The sequence below is a fragment of the Zootoca vivipara genome, chromosome Z2 (genome assembly GCF_965207765.1).
Source record: "Zootoca vivipara chromosome Z2, rZooViv2.hap1.1, whole genome shotgun sequence".
Classification (NCBI taxonomy): Eukaryota; Metazoa; Chordata; class Lepidosauria; order Squamata; family Lacertidae; genus Zootoca; species Zootoca vivipara.
Window position 1 is genome coordinate 25,108,725 of NC_142585.1, and position 23,756 is coordinate 25,132,480.

At 42.9% G+C, this 23,756-nt stretch overlaps 1 protein-coding gene across 4 annotated transcripts in view; it reads right to left on the bottom strand.

The window, feature by feature from the left end:
• Positions 1-23,756, bottom strand: part of COL4A6 (collagen type IV alpha 6 chain) — a 179,727-nt gene that overhangs the window by 24,851 nt on the left and 131,120 nt on the right. For 2 of the 4 annotated variants that reach the window (XM_088664625.1, XM_088664623.1), the window contains 17 exons: positions 21,272-21,316; positions 19,961-20,014; positions 19,105-19,174; positions 17,886-17,996; positions 15,865-16,014; positions 14,954-15,058; positions 13,377-13,534; positions 13,080-13,259; positions 11,826-12,009; positions 10,317-10,370; positions 8,469-8,540; positions 8,021-8,128; positions 7,323-7,544; positions 6,543-6,704; positions 4,246-4,416; positions 2,620-2,763; positions 2,091-2,216 (listed from right to left, as the gene is read on the bottom strand). In XM_088664625.1, the coding sequence (XP_088520751.1) occupies positions 2,091-2,216; positions 2,620-2,763; positions 4,246-4,416; positions 6,543-6,704; positions 7,323-7,544; positions 8,021-8,128; positions 8,469-8,540; positions 10,317-10,370; positions 11,826-12,009; positions 13,080-13,259; positions 13,377-13,534; positions 14,954-15,058; positions 15,865-16,014; positions 17,886-17,996; positions 19,105-19,174; positions 19,961-20,014; positions 21,272-21,316 (2,116 nt within the window). The remainder of the gene's footprint in view (positions 1-2,090; positions 2,217-2,619; positions 2,764-4,245; positions 4,417-6,542; positions 6,705-7,322; positions 7,545-8,020; positions 8,129-8,468; positions 8,541-10,316; positions 10,371-11,825; positions 12,010-13,079; positions 13,260-13,376; positions 13,535-14,953; positions 15,059-15,864; positions 16,015-17,885; positions 17,997-19,104; positions 19,175-19,960; positions 20,015-21,271; positions 21,317-23,756) is intronic. The other 2 variants (XM_088664622.1, XM_088664624.1) reach the window with 1 other exon arrangement.

A 23,756-nucleotide genomic window follows, 5' to 3' on the forward strand; every position in this document is an offset into this window, starting at 1 on the left:
CATTTAAAAAAATGTTTAAATATAACTTTGTGAAAAATACAGAAGCTTTCCTATTAGGAATAACAGACACAGGTATAGCAAAAGAAGATCGAAAAATATTCCTTTATGCCACAGGCACAGCGATGATCTTAATTGCCAGAAATTGGAAAAAAGAACTTGTGCCAACAAAAAAGGAATGGCAGGATAAATTATTAGATTATACTGAACTGGCCAGATTAACAGAGATAATTAGGGGATAACCCAGACCAGATTTTCAAAAAGAATGGGGAAAATGCAGAGAATACTTTACCAAACAGTGCCCCAAAATATATACCTGGACTTGTTTCGATTAATTTATACAGGAGACTTTGCAGTTTTTAAAGTCTTAACTAGAAAAAAATGTAATAATCACATATAAAAGAAACAGTATACAAGAAGTAAATAAGGAGGCCATTTACAGGATAAACTAGGAAGTATTTTACTTTTATGTTATGTTTTCTTTATGTAAGGGGATAGGAGTTTAATTCTGATAATTAAATTGTCAATGGTGGTGGGTTTGTTTGTATGAGTTGTTGTGGACTATGTTGTAAATAAATTATTAATAAAAAAGTAAAATAGTAGTAGTAGTAGTAGTAATAATAATAATAATAATAAAGAGTGGGTTTCCTGTGGAAAGCAGTGGGACAAAATGGAGGGGGGAAAGGAAGCCCTGGTAGAGCATGAGACTCTTACGTTAGGCAAAAATATTCCTGCATTGCAGGGGGTTGGACTAGATGATGCTCATGGCCCCTTCCAACTCTACAATTCTAGGATCCTATGAACAAAGGGAAAGTACTTGGACACGGAGCTTCAAAGCACAGACAGGAGACTTTGCAGTTTTTAAAGTCTTAACTAGGAAAAAATGTAATAATCACATATAAAAGAAACAGTATACAAGAAGTAAATAAGGAGGCCATTTACAGGATAAACTAGGAAGTATTTTACTTTTATGTTATGTTTTCTTTATGTAAGGGGATAGGAGTTTAATTCTGATAATTAAATTGTCAATGGTGGTGGGATTGTTTGTATGAGTTGTTGTGGACTATGTTGTAAATAAATTATTAATAAAAAAGTAAAATAGTAGTAGTAGTAATAATAATAATAATAATAATAATAATAATAATAATAAAGAGTGGGTTTCCTGTGGAAAGCAGTGGGACAAAATGGAGGGGGGAAAGGAAGCCCTGGTAGAGCATGAGACTCTTACGTTAGGCAAAAATATTCCTGCATTGCAGGGGGTTGGACTAGATGATGCTCATGGCCCCTTCCAACTCTACAATTCTAGGATCCTATGAACAAAGGGAAAGTACTTGGACACGGAGCTTCAAAGCACAGACCTGTGTTTAGAAAACATGGGGCAAAAGGTGAAGTGTGGATGAGCCGTGTGACTAAAGAAGAGCAGGCAGGTGGGCAGTGCTGCCACCTCCTGGGTTGATTGAGAAGAATGGCTGGCTGAGGACTGGCTGATGTTGGTGAAGCAGTGCCCCATGTGCCCAATGGTGGTGGTGGTGATGATAATAATAATAATTTATTATTTGTAACACTCTGGGCAGCTTCCTACAGAATATAAAGGAACGCAAGGAAATATTAGATATTAAAATCTTCCCGTTAAAGGGCTGCCTTCAGATGTCTACAGAAATTTGTGTAAATGTTTTAATTTTTCATTCTTTATTGAAAAATAAAGGTACAAAATTACAAGTGCACGGAGTAAGATAAGACGCACACAAAAAGAAGAAGAAGAAACAAGGAACGGTACCCATGTAGAGAACAGAACAACATACAAAAAGATATTGTGTACATTACCAAAAAAGAGGGGGGGTTGTTGTTGTAGTTAACCAGATATTAACTTACTATGGTACTTATACAATTGAATTCCAAATATCATTAAATTTGTCCACTGGGAGCGGGTCCACTAAGCAGAGGGCCCTCTCGGTAGTGGCACCCGCCCTGTGGAATGCCCTCCCACCGTATGATGTGGTGTGGTTTGGCGTTTCTCTAAAAGGGGAAGTGACGTCATTCAAGGTGGTTAAATAGGTGAACGATTGGTTACGGACAACAGTGGAAACACGTACCTCTAGGTCCTGTAAACCCTGCATTCCCAGAAAAACCAGGCTCTCCTTTGCTTCCTTTGAATGCAAGAGCCAGTTCTGGAGGTCTAAGGACAGGAGGTCCTGGAGGACCACGGTCACCTCTGTCTCCTGAAGAAGTGAAAAGAGAGACATGATGTGAAATGATAAAGACACCCCCCAGCCACACAAATTTACCCCAAGGTCCCTGGGTAGGTCGCAACAATTTAAAACGCAACACTGAAAACAATCAATTAATGTGAATGGGTCCTAAAGATATACATCTCAAGTATCAAAGAACAAGGTAAAGAGGTGGGTTTTACAGCAAATGAAATCTGTATAGTGAAGGTGCCAGAGGTGGAACTGAGAATGTCTTTAGGGAAAGAGGCCATATTTTGGATATTTGGGGCCTAAGCCATTGAAGGCTTTAATCACTAACACGAGCGCCTGGAATTGAGCCCCCCAAATAGCTGGTATGGGTCTGGCTTTGCCCATCCAGGTGAAGCTTGGCCCAATCCCAAATTGCCAGCCTTACCTTTTAGACCATCGAGTCCAGGAAACCCAATATTTCCGTCTCTTCCTGGTAATCCGGAAGCTCCTTTTGGCCCATTCACCCCTGGGATTCCAGGTAAGCCTGGCATTCCAGGGAAGCCGATGACACCTGCAAAGCCCTTTTCTCCTAGCATCAAACAGCAAATTTGAATTTGTTACACACAGAGAAACAGGAAAGTGGTCTGCTGCAATGGTTTCCAATTGCTGGTCTGCGGACCTGCGTAACTCACCCAGGAGGTCTGTGGCACCATTCACATAACAAAAACTACCCCAGAGGTATCAAAATTTCCATGGCTTTTGAAAAACAAGGGGTCCACTACTTAGCTATTTGGTAACCACTGGTCTACTATCAGTCTTTCACCTTTTCAGATCCAGGACTCAAGTCTAGCCCAAACATGCATGTGGGGACCTGCTCCCTTTTGTTTCACCATATATTTGTATGGCTGTGGTGGTGCTGTTGTGACTCATCTAGCCTCCAACCAGTAGGTCCTGGCTAAGGACAAGCACACTCATTTTATTCCAGTCCTTCCCAGTTGTCAGAGATGATAGGACTAAGCCCATTCCGTCCCATTTCCAGGGGGGTTTCCAATGGAAAACACTTTTACAACAAAATCTACTGGAAAGGTGATGTTTAAACACCCTGGACTCTGAGGATTCTGAATGGTTCATTTATTTGATCTGGGTCGTGGTCTGAACAGATTGGATCAGGAAAGTCCACTCTGGAATCGGAGTGAGGCAAAATCCACCTAATCCTGACACACACATCCTAGGCCAATTGAAGGGCTTTTGGAAATGGCCCTTCTGGGGGGAAACAGGAGACAAGGCCCTAGACCTTTCTGTCACATAATATTGTGGGCAGACTTGCACCTTACCTGAGCCGCCTGGCTGAACCTATCCTCCAAGGTTGAGAGGAGAATATATTGCCACAAGCCCTCACATATCAAAAGTCTTTTTTTCTTCCTTCCTTTCTTGCATGGCCCTTAATCAGTGCTTTTTTTCTGGGGGGGGGAAATGCAGGGGTATACATACCCCTAAATATTTTGTGAATCTAAGCTTGGCCTCATTGAGGGGTAGTATTTCAATATGAGTAGGAAAATAAGAGTACAGTACACCTAAACATTTTTTTTGTGTGGAAAAAAGCACTGCCCTTAATAATAATTTTTAAAAACCCTACACTAAAGACCCAATTCCTACTCTGTGTGGAACGAATCTCCTGATAAGATGGTATCTGCATGAGGCCTTTGCCTGCGGAGCACAGTGATCAGTTGGGAATATATGGGGTGAGACAATCTTTCAATACGGCTTTCTGTGGCTGTTCCTATGTTATTGCTGAGGTACGGTATTATATGTTGTTGCCTTTATACTGTTTTGTTGTTTTTGTAATTGCAACCCCCCCCCCCATTTAACGCCACCACCTGAATCTTCTCCACCCACGTTCAACATTCTACCTGCAAAGGCAGCCTTCGACAACATAGTGTGTCCAAAATATTTGGAGGGTGCCAGTGCCAGATTGGCAACAATGTGATGCTCCATCTAAAAAAGTGCCATGAGACAAAATGATTGTCATTACAGTACATGGCTACGCAGATTGAATATTGACACTTCTTACCTTTTAATCCGGGAAAACCTGGACTTCCATCTGCACCTGGAGGGCCAAGTGGCCCAGGTAACCCTAGTTCGCCAGGACGTCCTGGGAGACCAACAAGACCAGGGAACCCCTTCATACCAGTGGGGCCTGGTGCCCCCGCATCACCACTTCTGCCTTTTTCTCCAGGAATTCCTGAATCAAGACAAGTAGGGACTCTTAATTTCACAGCCTCTCCCCTCTTTCAATCTGCCTCTGCTCTAAGCGTCGCATTGCATACGAGAGGATGAAACCTCAAAATCATGCAGCCTTTCTAATATGCACGAGTTTAGAAATGCAAAAATAAATAAATAATAAGCATTAGTTATCTAACAATTAAAAGGCCTAGGAAGGTTACTGTCTACACCACTACACAACTGCCAATAGCGAAACCCCTTATAGTTGGGTTAATTTAGGATTTATCAGCCAAGGTTCGGGAAGTGTCTCAGTCGTACTTGTAAATAACCAGGCCACAAGTTGGAACATCAGATTCCATTCGCTACCCCCACCTTTGTGCTGAACCAAAGAATGTGTGTTTCTAAGAAGAGGCCCAATGATGCAAGGTGCATTTTCCACCATTGCTTCCATCATTCTGCATTCCAGATGTTATTTCCTAAACCTGCTAAATCCGTGGTCATTTCCAGGGGAGGTCAACAGTAAGGGCATCAGCCAGGCTGAATTTAGTCAATTTAGCCTCTTAATTCTTTGCTCAGCTTGCTTCTGCCTGTAAATTTTGAATTTTTAAAAATACTTTGTGGTTTGGTCCACCATAGTGAAGAGTTGAAGCATGGGAAAAAGAATGCTCAAATACATTAAAAAAAAATCAGGTAGTTTCTGGGGAAAGCAGCATCTAAAGTTGGGGGTAAGGGGAACCAAGCTAACAAGCTTTGCAAGATTCTAATTGCAGCACTTAAAAGCCACATCCTGATTTTTTTCTCTCTCTTTAAAACAAACAGTGAAATATGTTTTATATTATATGGATGGAGGAGCAGAGGAAGAGGGACTGTAATGAAACTGAAGTCCATGTTGGGGATTCCCAGAACACAAAAGCTTTGTCCAGGTTGGGTTGGTTGCAACATCTGAGCATACGAAGTACTGTACAATGTTTCTGGTTATTACTGGTTTGTTTTTTTCTATGATTAAAATAAGGGGTGTCACCTACAGTCAATGCAAGTCTTGTAGCATTAAAAGCTAGATAGCTGTTAGTCCAGGAGCTTTTATGCTACAGTGCATTTTCTCTCACCTTGACAGCCTATGTGGAGAACCCCAGAAAGCAATACAGAGTGACGTCAGAAATGGAGGGGTTGGTGGTAAATGGAAGAGAAACATGGTGAGGAAAAACAGACAAAAACATATGAAGAGGAAGAAAGCACAAGGGCCATGAATGAAATGAATGACTCAGAAAATGATGGTGCTTACCTGTAACTATGGTTCACTGGGAGCGACCAATGCACAGGTGTAAGTACAGGTGAGCTGCTTTTATAGCTACAAAATGTTGAGGAGCCACCCTGCCCTACCACTTTGCCGATGAAGTATCGAGCCTCTGGGCCACAAACCCATGCAAACATTCTCCACACACATAGGCCCCAGCAGCAGCATGAACTTAGAACACTGTCATGGCTTCCCCCAAGTAATTCAGGGAACTATAGTATGTTAAGGATGCTGCAAGTTGTTTAGGAAAGCCCACTCAGAGAGTGAGACTTCTCAAGAGTTCCCTGGGAAGAGGTATTGATTGCTAAAAAAACACCCTGGGAACTGCAGCTCTATAAGTTAATGCCTGTGAAGGACTGGACCTCTTTAAATAAGGTGACTGAGGTTGACTGGTGCTGGAACAACATTCAGACTATGTTGTTATGTAGTCTCCAGCTGAACAATGTCTGGAGCTGTCCAGGGTGCCACTGCGCCTGAAACCATTAACTTACCTTGTCAGAACTTAGATCCTGTCCTATTTTTGCCTTGTCTTGCTCTGTTAGCGCAAACCTAAACATTTGCTTTGGATCAGAACATCCAGGCTGCTTAGAACAGGACCGACAACACCCAAGGCTCCCCAAGAATATGGGCATTGTGTCACAGGTTTATAGACCCATCACTATAATCCTACCAAGTTGTATGAAAGCAAAGAAAGGGGGCTATGTGTGAATCCAGTGTTAGTCCTGCTGAGACCCATTGGAATTGATAGGCATGATTAACTTAGGCTGACTCTGTGTAGAAGAGAGTTGGATGCAACCCAATTTTTTCCCATGAAGGTAGCACCCGTTATTCCCATTTGATACACAACCTACCTGGTGATCCTGGGAAGCCGACTGCTCCCATTGGACCTGGCTTTCCTTTAATGCCAAAAGGGCCTCCAGGTCCTGGAGGTCCTCGTGGTCCATCAATACCCAGAAGGCCTGGTTCCCCACGTCCGCCTTTCACACCTGACAGACCTGGCCTCCCATCTGCACCTGAAAAGAGAGAAGTGGTTGGCCCCTTGAAATGGGTGTTTCAGATCCATGTGATGAGATGCGAAAAGCATGTTGCAAAATTCAAGGAAATGCAGTATGACACCTACATTCAAAGGACAAGAAATATGTCAGATGGGCATAGCTTGGCTACATGGGGAGCCCTGGCAAGCCCAGTATGCCTATGGGTCAGAGGTTCCCTACCGCTGTACAGTGGACCCTCCGGATACGAACTTAATTCATTCTGGGGGTCCGTGCACAACCCAAAAAGTCCGCAATAAGATGTGTTGTTTCTGCGCATGCGCCGAAACCCGGAAGTATACACTTCTGGGTTTGCTATGTTCACAACCCGAAAGTGATGTTACCCGAAGGTAACGTAACCTGAGGTACCACTGTATTAGGAAAACCAGAAAATGCCAGACCCAAAATTTTCATCTTATTTTACTTGGGGTCCCAGGCAGATCTCCCATCCAAGCACTGAGCAGAACTAGACCTGCTTACCTTAGGCATCATGGCTGCATCATGGGCTTTCTCAGACCAGCAGCCAACTTCAGCAGCAGCAGCAGCAGCAGCAGCAGCAGCAGCAGCAGCAGCAGCAGCAGCAGCAGCAGCAGAACTAACCTTTCTGACCTGGAAGGCCAGGTTCCCCGAGGATGCCTTTATCTCCTGCCAACCCTGGCAGACCAGGTTGCCCTGGAGCTCCGCTTTCAGCACCAAACACTTCACCAGGTGGGCCCCTTGGCCCTGGCAAACCAGGGGGGCCTGGATTTCCAGGCAATCCATCCGTCCCGTCAGGTCCTGGGAATCCTTGTGGCCCTAGCTCTCCACGAATGCCAGAGAAGCCTCAAATAAAAACAACAGCAAAGATGTAATATCTTTTATGTTACAGCCTGAATAAGAATTAAAATAAGAAAACAATAATTGAAGATTAAAATGAGAATAATGCAAAGTATCCCTGCAGTCAGTCAGTGGAAACTGCCCCAAAACAGGACTGACACATGATTGATAGACCCACGACTTCTGTTTTAGCCCTGTGCTATGAATCGGAAATTCCTGTGGTCAATCCTTGCCTCTACCATGAACTCACAAGATGGCTTTAAGCAATCTGGCTATAGCCTAACCTGCAAGAGTGAGAGGCAATTAAAACATGTTGTTTTACAAGGCTATTGTGAAAGTTGCAAAAGGAAAGGGGGAAAAGGAATGTGAGGTAGTTTGAACACTTAAAGTAGCCTTCCCTAAACCTGGTGCCCCACCTATTTTGGATTACCACTCCCATCAGGCCCACTTATTTCAAGTCAGATGCCAACCGTGGCTCTTACCTGGTGCTCCTGAAGGCCCTACTAACCCTGGTGATCCTTGCTGCCCTTTAAAGCCATTTAATCCTGGCTGCCCTGGAATGCCTGGCAGGCCTTTGCTGCCCTTGGAGCCTGAAGATGGGTGAGGAACAAAATCAGTTAGGCACAAAAAATAAAAAGTTCTCACAAAAATTGCCAGCATTCCTCCTAACAGACACATTTTGCATATGATTTTCCTTCATAGAAAGCTTTTCGCATGCTATTTTCCACTAATATATGCCTGTTCCTACACACTTAGTCCTAATATACACATTTTTTAAAAAGCATGACTCAGCTGGAGAATTGCATCACAACATTCAGAGAATTGTGCATTTTGAAAGATGGTTGCATTTCATTTTTCACATTGTTGAAGGAACCATGAACCGGAGAGGTTCACAGCAGGACAGGGCAAGGAGTGTATAATGTTTCATACCTGGAAATCCTGGGGATCCTGGAAGCCCAGGTGGACCAAATGCTCCAGGAATCACACAGGGCAAAGTTATACCTAAAGGGGGAAAAATGTGTGTCAAAAAGTTACTTGGTCAATAATGGTTGAACAGGTCCATGAATCCTCTTGATTAAAGAGTGCTCATGAGTAACATTTCCAAAACAACCAGAGAATAATGTTTTCTAACTTTATTTTAAATCCTGTTTTTGACTTTTGCTCATATTCAAGGCTTGCAGTAGAAGGGTGGGGAGGATTTGTGTTCAAAAGAGAACGGCCCAGTCCAGGGATGGCGGAATCAGTATACCCTCCATGTGATGCTGGACTCCAAGTCCCATAATCTCCGAGTCCAGCCACATTTGGAGGGCCACAGATCCGCCACTCCTGGCCCCATGTGATGGACCAAATGATCCCTTGCCCCCACATTCTCTTTACCACACTGTTTAATTGTCTGGTTAATTCCATGTGGAAACACCCTCTGTTTCACAGAAATACAAATGTTCCTGCAAAGTGTTTTAGGATTTTCAGTAAGTGGTACCTCTACTTACGAATGTTTCTACTTACGAATGTTTCTACTTACGAATGGAGCTCCGTCCGCCATCTTGGATGCGGTTTAGATAGGATTTTTTCTACTTATGAATTTTTTCTCTCAATGCATTCCTATGGGATTTGACTTACAACTTTTTTCTACTTACGAATGTGCGTTCGGAACGCATTAAATTTGTAAGTAGAGGTACCACTGTATCTGAGAAACAAATCTGCCTTGCACAACAGCTACGACAGGGCTTGTTTAAAATGTGCTCTCTGGATCTTCCCCACAAAATGCCTCAAGGCAGCCAATGGCTGGGATATAGGATGCTGTCTCTAGAGCAGCTAAGGAGGAGGAGAAGAAAACTGAGATAAAGGGCAAATTCAAGTACTGTAAACATTCTTGATCAGGAAAAACAACCACAAGGTCCCCCTCAATCTCCATTGAAATAATAATAATAATAATAATAATAATAATAATAATAATAATAATAATAAATGTGTGACTTAATGCCGAGGTACACAGGAACCCATGAAGCTGTTGTGACCATTTGTCTGTCTAGCTTGAACGCTGTTCATTCTACAATGTGATTGCAGACAGGGGGTAGTGCAGATTGAACCTGGGACCTTCGACATCTACATGCAGTGCTTTCTTTTCTTTTTTTAAGGTGCCAGTACTCACCATGAAGTTATTGCAGTAACTGCCACACTTTAAAAAGGGGGGGTGTCGTACCAGTACTATTTACCCCTGAGTACCCCCAGAAAAAAAGCACTGAAACTATGTACTCTATCATGGAGATATGGCTCTTCCCCCAAAGTACAGAAACATAAGGAGCTGTCTTATACAGTGTCTGACTATTGTTCCAATGCTGCTTAGTACGTTGTACACTGACTGTCAGCAGTTCTCCAAAATTTTAGACAGGGGGCATTCACAGCTCTCCCTACAGATGTCAACGTGCTCACAAAGCATGTGCTCTGCATCAAGCTGTAGTCCTTCCACAAATAGAGAGAGAAATATATATCAACTTGTTCCATTGCCATTGTGAGGAACACATGCAATAAGCAAAGACATGGAAACACTTAGACACAAGGAAGCAGAGGGTTAGCATGGGAACACGTGATTTGGGGGCAGGGGAAAAGCACATGAAAGCAAGCTCTCCATTGGTCGTACCCCCCTCAGCCTGCTGCAACCACCAAGTGTGTCCCTGCCCCCCTCCCAAAATATTGTGCAACATGCTTCTTTGTGTGCCTCAGTGGAAAGGAAGAAGATTCTCCCATCACAAGTCTCATGACTGGCCTCACTCTCACCTCCCTGAGCGTCTAAGACTTCATTACCAACCTCCTCACCGCAGCAGCAATCACCTATACCGGTTAAGCAAAGGAGGAGAGGTTAAAAACAAAGGCAGGAGGAAAATAAAAACATAAAGCCAAAAGAATAACCCGCAAGTTGAAGAGTGATTTCCTTTGAACCACAATTCTCCTATATTCACAAGTACTGAAAACAGGCCACAAAGGCAGTCGATCAAGTCGAGAGGAAATTCATAAAGCTTCAGACCCTTGTGATTATAGGAAGTAATATTTTTTGAGTGGTGTGTGTGGTTTGGGCAGAGAAATATACGAAAGCTTGTTTGCTTGACACATTTTTTTAAAAAAAAACGCTGCAAGATTAAATGTATTTCTCCATAAACAAAATGTTAAAATAGGCACAAGCTAGAAACTGAATTAAAAACAAAACAAAAGCAGCAGAAGAAAAGGAAGGAACACATTGCCATTGTTAAAACTGTTCTGAAAAGCTGGCATTGGAACCTAGGAATAGGGAGGATCTTTTCGTTTTACTTTCCAAAGTGATTCAAACAAGAACTTAGAAATTGCTCCTCATCAGCAGGAACATTTACAAACCTGTTTTGGCTCACTTAGGCTTGGAATCAGGGTTAAGCATCCTTTTGGAAAAGACCAAAGTCCTGGCACCCTACAAGGGCCCATCGGTACTAACCACTGACCCACAGCTGCCAAGGTAGGGCCATAGTGGCCTCTGGCACTTGCAATATTTCCATAGCTGCCAAGTTCTCCCTTTTTTTAAGGGAAATTCACTTATGCTGAATAGGCTTCCTCGTGAGAAAAGGGAAAACTTGGCAGCTATGCCTCTTTCTACAGGCCATGGTGAAGAGGAGTGTGACACTGTCCTCTGTGCTATGCTCCACACCACACTCTTTTGCCTTGCCACTGTTTGCAAAAGTTTGCACGCGCGCGCACACACACACACACACTGCACAACTAACCTCTACTCATCTGATTTTTCTTTTGGTCATTTCTGTATAACATTCTTGTCCATTTAACAAATGCCATTTGCTCCCTATTTCTTTCTTATTTGGGCTTACAGCACATGTGGAGAACTTTAGGCCCTCCAGATGTTGCTGAACTACATCTCCCATCAGACTTAGCAATGATGACCAATGGTCAGGTATGATGGGAGTTGTAATCCGGCAACATCTGAAGGGTGAAAGGATCCCCACCTGCCTTACAGCTATCTTTCCCAGGTGTGCAAAGGAGATCCTTGCCAAAGTAGCATGTGTGAATATACTTTTTAAATATTTTTTTATATCCTATCATTCGCAATATTTAGAAGACATAACAATGAATCTTCTATCAACCCTATCCCAAGTATTTCATTTGCAATTGAGGTCACCATCCTCAAATAACTTCTAGCCTTCCATCATTTACAGCACAGGTGAGAAGTTAGAAATTTGGTCGGCATTCAGCAATACAAGTCACATGGCCTTGTTTACTGTTTCAAAGAGTAACCCCCAAATAACTTACCTGGAGCACCTGGGAGACCAGGTTGCCCTGGATATCCATCAATTCCTGGGTCACCTGGAGGGCCAGGAACTCCAGCTGGACCTGGGAAACCAACTCCAGGAAGACCACTCTCTCCACGCTGACCCTTCAAACCAGGTAACCCTGAAAAACCTTTGTCTCCTGGAAAGCCCAATCCACCATCACCCTAAACACAAATAACAAAAGTGATTTTTAAAAATCCCCAAGTGAGAGAAGATTGGATTTCTTGACTGGAAAAAATCCAAGTTTACTGCAGCTCATAATTTAAATACAAGACGAAAACTGCAACCCCTCAAATTATTATCTGGCTTGGTTTTTAATATGAACTAGACTAGAGTATAATTCATCTCCTTACTTCCACCCAGCCAATCCCCACACTCTCATCCTCCTTGTGGTCTTATGGATCTCTGATGTTTGCAGTAGCTCTTGGGAAAACTTTGCTTCCCAGGTCTACTTACACCTCACATGATGCTTTGCCAGAGAGAGGAGTGAGAAACCCCCACACCCCCATGTTCTTCTGTTGCCAGGAACAGCCAGGTAGGTTGGTGGGCAGGAAGGAAGGAAGAAGGGAGCATGCAAAGTCACTGTTAAAAGGGTGAAAAGTTCTTAAAGGTGGGCACTGTGGTAGGAATTGGTCTCTGTCACAACTTTAGTGGGGTGTATGATGGATTCCAGATTAATTCAAATTAACTCATATTAAGCAAAACCATTTTCCAGTTTTTTGGGCAAGTAGTTTGGTTTATTCCAAGCAATGTTATCCACATCTGAGAGAGCTCATGAAGATGATTGCATTATCCTGTAGGATACTTTAGAAGCAACGCTGGCTTTCTGAATATTACATTGAATTTTGTCCTTGGACTAAGAGAATGACTCAGACCAAGGAATTTTCCTTTTCTATAACTCTTTAAGGCCAACATATAGATGATCTGTGGTCAAAATTACAGCCCACAGCTGTTCAGCATTTGATCACCATATTGCCTATCCAGTTGCTTTGGTAGCTACCATTGCAAAAACCAGAAATATGGGCTTTTTAGAGACTTTCCTCCATGCAAGGCTCCCCCACCAAGCCACTATTTTCCCCAGGTCAGTTGATTCTGCCAACCTTGAAAAGCCTTCTTGTCAGGGACTTCACCCCTTCTGTATTCTGTATGGTGCATGGCATGTTGTTGACATCACAAACACAGCATGCTGAACAATAATGGGCTCTAATAGCCAGGCATATGGTAAAACACTTACTGGGGGGCCTGGTCGACCTGGCAAACCAGGTATGCCATCCCTACCAGGAACTCCTGATGCGCCTGAAGGCCCTCTGGGGCCTATATTCCCTGGATCTCCCTGGGTGCCTCTGCCTGAGGACAGATATGGTTCTCCTTTCTCTCCTTTGATGCCTGGAAGACCAGGCTGACCAAAGAAACCCTGGGATGCAAACAAATGAAAAAAGAGTTAGCAAGCAAAGATGCTTTTTCTTAGGAAACTGTAAGAAAGGACCGGGTGGGAAGCATGGACAATGTTCAGGGATGAACATTTACTTACCGGTTGACCAGGTAGCCCTGGTGCACCATCTCCTGGATCTCCCAAAGGTCCTTTTGGGCCTGGTTCACCAGGTCTTCCAGGCTGACCACGGGCACCTGGCTCCCCTTTCAAGCCTGCTCGTGTGATCCCTCCATCACAAGCACAATCTCCAGCTTCACCTGGGAAACAATGGTTCAGTTCTGTGACCATAGTTTAGAACTCAAACCATGACTAGAGCCTCTCAACATCCACCAAACAAGCCATGATTTATAGAGCTACTTCTTTGCTTTTGTATTCACATCTGTTCAACACACCAATTCCTAAATGAAAAGGCTTCTTGGATGGATACCATAACTTTATATCAATTCAGACATCACTTCAAACCATGATTAGCACAAACCTGGGTTTACAAACTGACTTCAAACCATATCTTCTGATTCTAGTTTGCTGGCTGATTAATAAACTGTGGTCAGCAGAGAAAAAACCAAATAATGGTTGTTTTGATAGCCATGGTTTGGCATGATGGTAGAATTAAGACAATATTTGCTCAATAGGGCTTATTTCCACTTCCCCATCATTTTCATTTCCTGATGCATATGAAGCCCCACCTTTTTCACCTTAATTGGCATTTAAGCTCTCTGACATAGACCCTGCTTTGCACTTTTAAGGATCCCTGTCTAATTCCTCCCATTGTGGGAGTTTTGCCTAGCAAAGCTGGGAAAAGCCGTTGACAGTGTTAAAAACTTCTCCACGTTAAGCGCCACTGCTCTTCTCTGGAGATGCATTTAAAGGGACAATATAATGCAATCATTTGGACTCTCCAAAGATCCAGAAGTTTGCAGTAGTTATAAACCACACACAAACATGTTGTTTCGAATTCACAGTGATATTCTGTCATACCACTGGTCCACCTAGCCTTCCCCAATCTAGTGCCCTCCAAAAGTTGTTGGATTTCAACTCCCATCAGCCCCAGCCAACATGATCAGTGGTCAGGGATGATGGGAGCTCTAGTCTAGCAAATATCTGGAGGGTCACAGCTTCCCCATATCTGGGCCTCTATCCAATGTAGTGATAAGTTAAAGCCATTTAGCAATATACTTGTCCCTCTGATTAAATGTTTTCCACTAGTGGAACATTGTTGTGCAAGAGAATTCCATGTTGTTAGTAACTCTGTTGTACCCATAGATTGCAGAAGCTGTTGTAAAAGCTTCTGCTAGCACAGCTGTTGCTCTTGAGTCTTCTGCTGTGCAACATTAAAACTCACCCACCTGCTAGTGCAAGACCCCTTGTACTAGCAGACAGAGAATGTATACATCCCATGGTCCACAATGACCAGCAGCAGCTCTTCAGGGTTTCAGACACAAGTGTTTCCAGGCCTTTCCTGGAGATGCCAAGGATTAAACCTGGGGCATTTGCATATAAAGCACACGTTCTACCAAAAAGCTATGCCTCTTCCTCCAAATTTCCTAAATGCATTGTTCCTCTTCATCCCACCCCACCTGCAGCCACCATGTTCTGTGAACAAAAGGACCATGCGATGTTCAATTCTTGGTGACACCTGGGTGGAAATGCACAAGGGCCATGGAAAACCTGCTCACCTTTGTAGCCTTTTACCCCGAACAGTCCTGGTGGCCCTCTCTGTCCTGGGGTTCCTGTCTCCCCGGGTTCTCCAGCAACGATCGCTCCCGGAGTAAATATGGGAACTGAAGATTTGGAATAAAACAATTCAGAACAAGCTTACTTGAAAGACTGCCTGTCCCTGCATAGACCTGTAAGATCACTTGGGATAATCTGTAGAAATTTAACTGATCAAACTGTACCCTTCGCCATATCACAGGGCAGTGACTCCCAAAAGAGTATTTTTCAACACTGCCCCTTCCACCTCCCAAACTTGAAGCATCATCCACCAGTTGCTTCAGATGTACTGTAAATATTTATATTTTTGCCTGGGCTTTCCTTGACCCATAGGACTAGAAGCTGTGATTAGGAAATTACTGTTTCTTGAGACTGTTGTCTCAAGGATTTCTGGTATGTTTGGTTTTATACGGCTTTGGTTTTTAAAAACATATTAAGGAGTTTAGAAATACTTTTAAACAAACAAACATAAAACACTGTGAATTTGTGGGGTGGAGGAATGTTGAAAACCACGAGGCCATGAGCGACAGAATATGCAACATTTCACCAGCTCTGTGGGATTTTCACTTTTTCTTCACAGCATGGGGAAGAGTGGTAGGACATTTATGCTGAATATGATTTCATTTCATTTATATTTATCTGATACCTTTCCCCCAAGGAGCTCAATACAATGTACGTGGTTCTCCCCTTCACCCATTTTATGCTCACAGCAACACTGTGAGGTAGGTTAGGCTAAGAGACAGTGGCTGGCCCAAGGTTACCCAATGAGCTTCACAGCTGAGTGGGGACTAGGACCCTGGACTCCCAGGTCCTAGTCCAACTCTGTAGCCACTACACCATGCAGTGCAAAAACTGAGCGCCATAATGTACTTACGTGATGGTCCAGGTAACCCAGGAGCACCTGGCAAACCGGGAGCTCCATCTCTGCCTGGTGGACCAGGCAACCCAATTGTTTCTCTGCCTGGGTCTCCTGGGTCTCCTTTTGGTCCCAGATCACCTGGGATTCCCATACGACCTGGGGAACCTAAGGCAGACAAGATTTGTTTCCAGTCATTAACACTTTATAATATTATCTGCTTATTAATATCTATCTTTATTCTTTTAATTGCTGCAAAAAGAAGAAGAGCAAGACACTTCCCTCTATTGCACTGGGAGGGCATTCCTCCTGTAGGTCAGTATCTTGTAACTGATGAAATGTTAATGGGAGGAGTTAACAGTGGAATAATAATAATAATAATAATAATATATATAAAAAATTTATTTATACCCCGCCCTCCCCAGTCAAAACCAGGCTCAGGGCGGCTCACACCAATGAAATTACAATAAAACATAAAAAGCAATTGATTAAAATACAGATTAAAATACAGTATTAAAATTTAAAATGCAGCCCGATTTTAAGTAGTCCATAAATCCAAGCCATGAGGGAGGAAAACACAGGGGTCAGACTAAGTCCAACCCAAAGGCCAGGCGGAACAGCTCTGTCTTGCAGGCCCTGCGGAAAGATGACAAATCCCGCAGGGCCCTGGTCTTCTGTGAAAGAGCATTCCACCAAGTTGGGGCCAATAGTGAAAAGGCCCTGGCTCTAGTAGAGGCCAATCTAGCCATCTTATGGCTCGGGATCTCCAGAATATTGTTGTTTGTGGACCTTAAGGTCCTCCACGGGGCATACCAGGAGAGGCGGTCCCATAGGTACAAGGGTCCCAAGCTGCATAGGGCTTTAAAGGTCAAAACCAGCACCTTAAACCTGATCCTGTACTCCACCGGGAGCCAGTGCAGCTGGTAAAGCACTGGATTAATGTGATCCCACGGCCGGGACCCCATAAGGAGCCTCGCTGCGGCATTCTGCACCCGCTGGAGTTTCTGGGTCAGCTTCGAGGGCAGCCCCGCGTAGAGCGAGTTACAATAAGAAGTGGAACATAAGAATAAAGAAGGGAGCTATCCCATCCTTTCTACAGAGTCCAGATCACTGCAATCATCTGGAGAAGTCCTATTGACTATCCCCCCTCCCCAGTTATCACAAATTTGTTTTGTTTCAATGTAAACGAAGTTTTTCAGCATGGGAGCAGGTGTGCCACGGAATACTTGGAATCATACAGGCAGCTTCAATTTTAAGATTTAGCCACTTGCCAAAAACATTTCCTGTTTCGTAAAGTGTTTTAGAGACTTCATTTGATTCAGTCTTGATCATTGGCTCCATATGATGTTTCATTGTACAACCCCAATAAATCTTTTGTTAAAAAATGAGTTGTAGTTTATAAATACTCATAAAAAAGATTGTTGCTGTTGTTTATTCCAGTGGTCAGTCACTTTATACAAAAAGAAAATGTGTCAAAGCTGCTTAACAGCAAAATGAAATGTGAACAGATAAAACCACCTGAAAGTCAAATTTAAAACAACGCATAATGAAAATCCCTTAAAACGTTTGTCTATTATTGTGAGCAGTTAAACTATACAGAACAAAGAAGTGAACATGAATTTGTCTAATCTTCTTTCAACGTCATCCAGGTTGGTGGCCATCGCTGCCTCCTGTGGGGGTGAGTTCCATAGTTTAACTATGTGCTGCATGAAGAAGTAATTTATTTTATCTATTCTGAATATTCCATTATTCAGCTTCATTGGATGTCCATGATTTCTTGTGTTGAGAGGGAGAAAATTTTCTTTCTCCACTTTCTCCACACTAAGTATAATTTTATAAACTTCTATCTATCACATCCCCTCTTTCTCGCCTTTTTTTCTAAACTAAAAAGTCCCAAACACTGCAAACTTTATTCATAGGGGAGCCACTCTGTTCCCTTGAGCTACCATGCAGATTGTTCAGTTAAAAGAAGAGGAAGCAAAGAGTCCAGATACCACTGGAATTCTGCATCTTAAGGCAAGGATCCTTAACTGGATTACCTGGAGTAGGTGCGGGAAACCCTGCTTGGCCAGGAAGGCCTGGTAAACCATTGAACCCTTCGTCACCTCTAGCGCCGGGGGTTCCGCGTGTCCCAGGCTCTCCAGGAGGACCTGGCATTAAACAAAAGGAACAGGAAAAGACTTCAGACCTATCTCGCGTGCATCTCACCAAAATCACAATGTCCACTCATCGTGGCCAAGGCCACAACACTAAGTGATGTGGTTGCCTTTTAAATCAACTTTATTCTCCTTTTCCTTTTAAAAAAAAACTGCATGCAAACAAACAACTCCCAATTTCCCATTCTCCCCCTCTGAGCAAGCGATATATAATTTTTTTGATGATCGAAGAGGGGTGGGGAATCTTCACTCATTTGAAGTTAGGATGGAACTAAAAACACCAGCACATCTGATCTTTAGGTCACATTTAGCCCTTGGAAACTCCATGGTGGTGCTCAATAATAAAAGTTTCGATTTCTGACAGCCACATTTCCCAAGTCTTCAACTCGAGGCTTTCATGTGATCCCTGTGCTGCTTCCCTTTTGATCCCACATTAGCTGTTGTTTATCTGTTTGCTTTGTAACACCCCCCCCATAAAAACTAATTTTTAAAAAAACAGTTCTGAAGACACACAAGTGGGTTTTATAATCTGCAAACTGTTTAACTGCTGTATAAAATGAACTGTAAAATGTGATCTAGCCTCATCAGAGGACCACTGATGAAAAGTTGTATGTCTGTGTCAGTGGCTGTGTACCCCAACTTTTCGGCTGCCCTGCTTTTTACTTTTTGAAATCTGGCAACCCTATGTTTAGTCAAAATTGTGCTATCCTTCGCCCTGCCTGGCAACTAGCTAGCCTGCTTTCCACAAGGAGGGAGAGACTAGAGCTGGCACACTGAACACCCCTTGCCTGGAAAGGGAAGTGGATAGTTTAAAAGCTTTTTCTGTGCCAGGTCCACTTGGGGCTATCCAGCAGGAAAATAGCTATTAAGTACTTAGCCATGCTTCTTGGGCAAGGCCTGCTCAGCATGCCAGCTCTGGGACCGGTGGGGATGGTCCCATGAGATCTCATGGGACAATCTTCACGGGAAAACTTCCCACAAGTTCTCACAATAGCATCCCCACCTTGCCTGCACATAGTTGAACTCTAATGAAGTTAGATGGATGCAGGATGCATCATCGTATCTCAAAACCTCTGCAAGAGAATGAAGAAGAAAAACGCACCTGAGACCACGACACCTTCTCCATCAACAGTAACTGTAGGACCCGGTGGACCAACATCCCCAAAGTCGCCCTGAAAATGAATCGCAATATATATGTATACATGAAATGTGTGTGTGCGCACACATGTCATACATGCAACATGATTACAATTGCCAATAGCAGAATTTGAAATATTTTACAAATACAGTTCTTTGAAATGGCTTCTGTTTCTTGTTGCAATGGCTGTTCTGGCATTTGAGATTTGTTTTGTGAGCTGGATTGTAAATCAACAGCATGAAAGTTAGACCTGCCAACAAAAAGTTACAGCATGGAGTGCTCCTATTCAATGTTACAGCCAGTTGGCGGCACCCCTGTTCAGGATACTCCATTCCATTCCACTGTCCCCACTTTCTGGGGCCACTCAACCCTTATTTCACTGTGTTTGTATCCTGGGAGTTGGGTTGAAAACTTTTTTGTGGGGGTATTTCTCAAAACCTGGTCTCTCCTCCATGCCCCAATGCTGATACCTCCACCTCCCCTAGGGCAAGGATGGTGCCATTTTGGCTACATATAGATTGACAGAGAACAGCATTATAAGTATATAGTGAGCATGCAACTTACACAGGGGTCACATTCTGGGATCATACCTAAAGCCAATATCTCATACAGTCAAAAATACAGTCAATGGTAGGTGGGACTACCAAAATCCTTTCCCCCAGATGCCCACCTGCTTTTCTTAAATAAAAAAAGAGCTAAGCATATAAAGCTGAATGTGCACAAGTTAAATGTGTGTATTGGATGCTCAAATGAGCTTTTGTTTGCTCCATATATCTTTAACACCAGCACCTGTGGTTCTTGTTTCTGTTCAGGAAATTACCTTTCCTCCTGGTGATCCATCCCGTCCAGGAAATCCTGGTTCACCTGGTAAACCCTGCATGAAAATTATTTATTGTTATTTATTATTATTAATGAAAACTGTGATCATTTCTAGTGACTTCTATGGTGGCATACAGAACAGCAGCTTGTGGCTCTTAGCTTATGCACAAGAACAACATAGTGCTGAAGAAGAGGATACAGGGGGAAGAAAAAAGAAGCCATCTTTATTGCCACTATTTTTTTTAATATTCATTTTTATTGTTTTTCCATATACAGAGCAAAACACCTGAAGGAAAGTATCACCAAAATTTTAAAAAATAATTAAACAAGTCTATACACATATTTGTCCTAATAATACATTCAAATATATACAAATGTTCTGCCGAACATGACTTCCTTCCTCTCACTTGGTTTTCCATTTTCTTCTCAACTTTTATGCGCTTTCTCCCTTTTATCCGTCTTTTCTCTTAGTTCTTTTTTTTTTAAAAAAAGACATAACTTTCTGTCTTTTATGTTGCAGTTTTTATGTTAATCCTACTAGTGTTTTCACATTTTTACAATGTTCCTTTAATTACCGTAATCTACAAATTTGCTCCATTCCTTTCGGAACCTCTGATCTTTTTGTTCCCTTATTCTTCCCGTCAACCTTGCCAATTCTGAATATTCCATCAATTTAGCCCGCCACTCATCTACTGTTGGAATTTCTGTTGTTTTCCACCTTTGAGCTAATATCATTCTGGCAGCGGTGGTGGCATACATAAATAATCTTTAATCATTTTTCTTTCCTTTATTGCCACTATTAATATATTGGGTACTTGGATTGTAAGCAGCTTTGAGAAACAACGTTCACATTTGGAAAGAAATACCGTACATTCATTATGTATTTATTAGGAAATTTATAGCTTTCTATTATTCTCAGAGTGGTTTACTATTTTTTAATATTATTTTTGTAATTACAAGTGCAAATAAAACAGTAACATTACAAAAGGACATTACAACAAACACAGGTTGACACAATGAGCTGACCATAAAGACAACATAGAATCATAGGATTTTTTGGGGGGGGGTGTTCCTTGAGGTTTTCTAGTTGAACTCATACTTTAAGCAGGAAATCCAGACCAAATCATTCCCAACAGCCAAAAAACCGCCTGCAAAGGAAGGTCTTCATTGCCTGCTTAAAGGCACAAAGTCCTGGGATGTGCTGCATAGAACTCGGAAGCTGATTCCACAGCTTTGCGGCCACCACCAAAAAGGACCATCTTGCCAGTGGCTGTCAGTACGGCACATGGTGGAATTTAAAGTCACTACCTACCGGTCTCCCTGGGCCTCCATCAAATCCCTTAAATCCCATATCTCCCTGAAAAGGAAGAAGGCAAAAGTTAGTATCGAATATTTCTGCCGGCCTCAAGAGACTGCCTGACTCTGGTTTCACTTTTACTATTACATGGAGATCCCACTAGCCAAATGCTCATTATACAAAAAAATCACTTATCCAAACATGAAGACTTTCTTTACAAACCTCACTATGCACACTGCAGATGCAGATATTCAAACAACCAGATCTCTGTGTAGTACTATAAACAAATTAGCAGCCTTAAATTAGCCTTCCTTCCTTCTTTCTTTCTTTCTTTCTTTCTTTCTTTCTTTCTTTCTTTCTTTCTTTCTTTCTTTCTTTCTTTCTTTCTTTCTTTCTTTCTTTCTTTCTTTCTTTGCTGGTCCATGGCAGCCATTTTGCCAGAAATCATGGTGGGTGTGAGGAGGAAGGGGGAGAGATCAAACTACAAGAGAGCATTCCCCCCCTTCCTTGTTTGCCTTTTGTAAGGTTTCAGAGGGTTTTCCTGGGCTTTCTCGTCATTTTGAGATCAAAATTCAGTGGTCAGGAACGCGTTAGAAATTTCCCCATAGGGATTAATGGAAACTGTCGACTTGTTATGCGAACACTCACCTAGCAAGCCATTTCCTGAAAATGCACTGTGTTCAGATAGCGTGACCTGCATGTATTCACACCAGTGGCTAGCTACATAAAGTTCCTGTGCCACACTCAAGTTTAGGTGGTGTTTTTGTTATTTGCTGGCAGGACAAGACTCTTGGTGGCCAAAGGAGAATTACCCCCTCCCCCACTTGCCGTCCTACAAAATCATGAATTGAAACTGTTCAAGACTTACAAAACCACTAAGAGAACTGTAGAAATTATGGTATCGATTACATTTTGACTATGTCCAGGTTAACGCATGGACCATGAAGAAACAACAGTTTCCTGGGGTAGGGATGGGGAACGAATAATCCACAACTAGGTTTGAATCCTAAGAAAAGCTAAATGAAAGAAGATATTCCCATCGATTCCTCCCTCCTGGCTTGTTCAAGAAGGGCCCCTGACCTCCTGACGAGGCTTTTCAGGGGTCAGAAGTAGCTGCAGGGGGGAAGGAAACTGTCCTTCCTTGAACTTCCTAAAGTTAACTTTTCTTAGGATCCAAGCCAAAGGCTTTATCTAGGGAGCAAGTTTGTATTGTTTTGGAATTTATTTATTTATTTTAATTCTTAAGGAAAATACACACATGGAGTTGCTGCAGGCGTTATAAGTCAGGTCAACTGGACACATGATTCTTTATCTAAATGGAATTGTTTGGCTCCCTGTGGCCACCACTGGGGCTCTGTAGAGCCATGGCGCCACCCCTGAATCTGTAGCCCAGACACCCACAGCAGCAGTGAAAGTTTGGGATTGCGGGGGGTTGGGCAGGCATACTGGGCCTGATCCCTGGATCAGCCACCTCCAAACAAGGCCCAATGGTGGCAAGCACTGATTGTGAGGCCAGCTCAGGATGCAGTGGACTGCATGCCAATTCATCTCTGCCCCCCCCCAAAGGGGAGAGTGTTCCATTAGGCTCCACTGGCAAGGATACCACTAGCTGGCTTCCCATCTGCCCTTGTGATCAGCAGCAGTTGAGAGGGCCTCTTAATCAGCAAAAAAGAGCAAAAGGATACAGCCGTTTAGAGCTGGGCGATACCTGGTTTTCAACATTGTGATATATCACCAGCTACACATTGCAATATACTGCTATATCACGATGTCTGAAATAAGGATAGAGCTATGTAGAGGCATTGGCTGGCTTCATGGTTCCCCCCACATTGTGATATTTTCATAGTGTGTGCACGTGTGTACACACACACACACACACACACACACACACACCATGATTCACAATACATTACCAAAATTATGAAACTGATATTACAATATGGACTTCAAACTGGTTTTGGACAATATATTGATATATCACCCAGCCCTACCACTGTTCAATCTGAATCCCTTGCAGCCTGGCATTAAGTGGAGCTCAGGATGCAGCCTAAAATGCTTTAAAATATATGAAATCAAGTAAGTATTAAAATATACTTCTAACCAAGTAATTGAAGACATGACTAATGGTGAACGCACTGCAAACTAACCCTAAGCACCAGGCCTGGCATGAACACCTAGCATAGTGGAGAGATTTAGGAACACAGAATCCTAGGAAGCAGCTTCAGAGCCAGACCATTGGCCCATTAAGCTCCCTACTGTCAACACTGACTGTCAGCAGCTCTCTAGGGTTTCAGGCTGCTGTCACTCCCAGCACTACATGCAGATGCCAGGGGTTCAACCTTTTGCAAAGCATGAGAACTACCATTTATCTATGGCCCTTTCCATAGCTTTGCAAGGCCTCACACACTCTGGCATGCTCCTCCTTCCCACTTGGTCTCCAAGATGGCACTGCTGCTGCTAAACTCCCAATCTCACTTGTGGGAAGGATTATCCAGTGGTG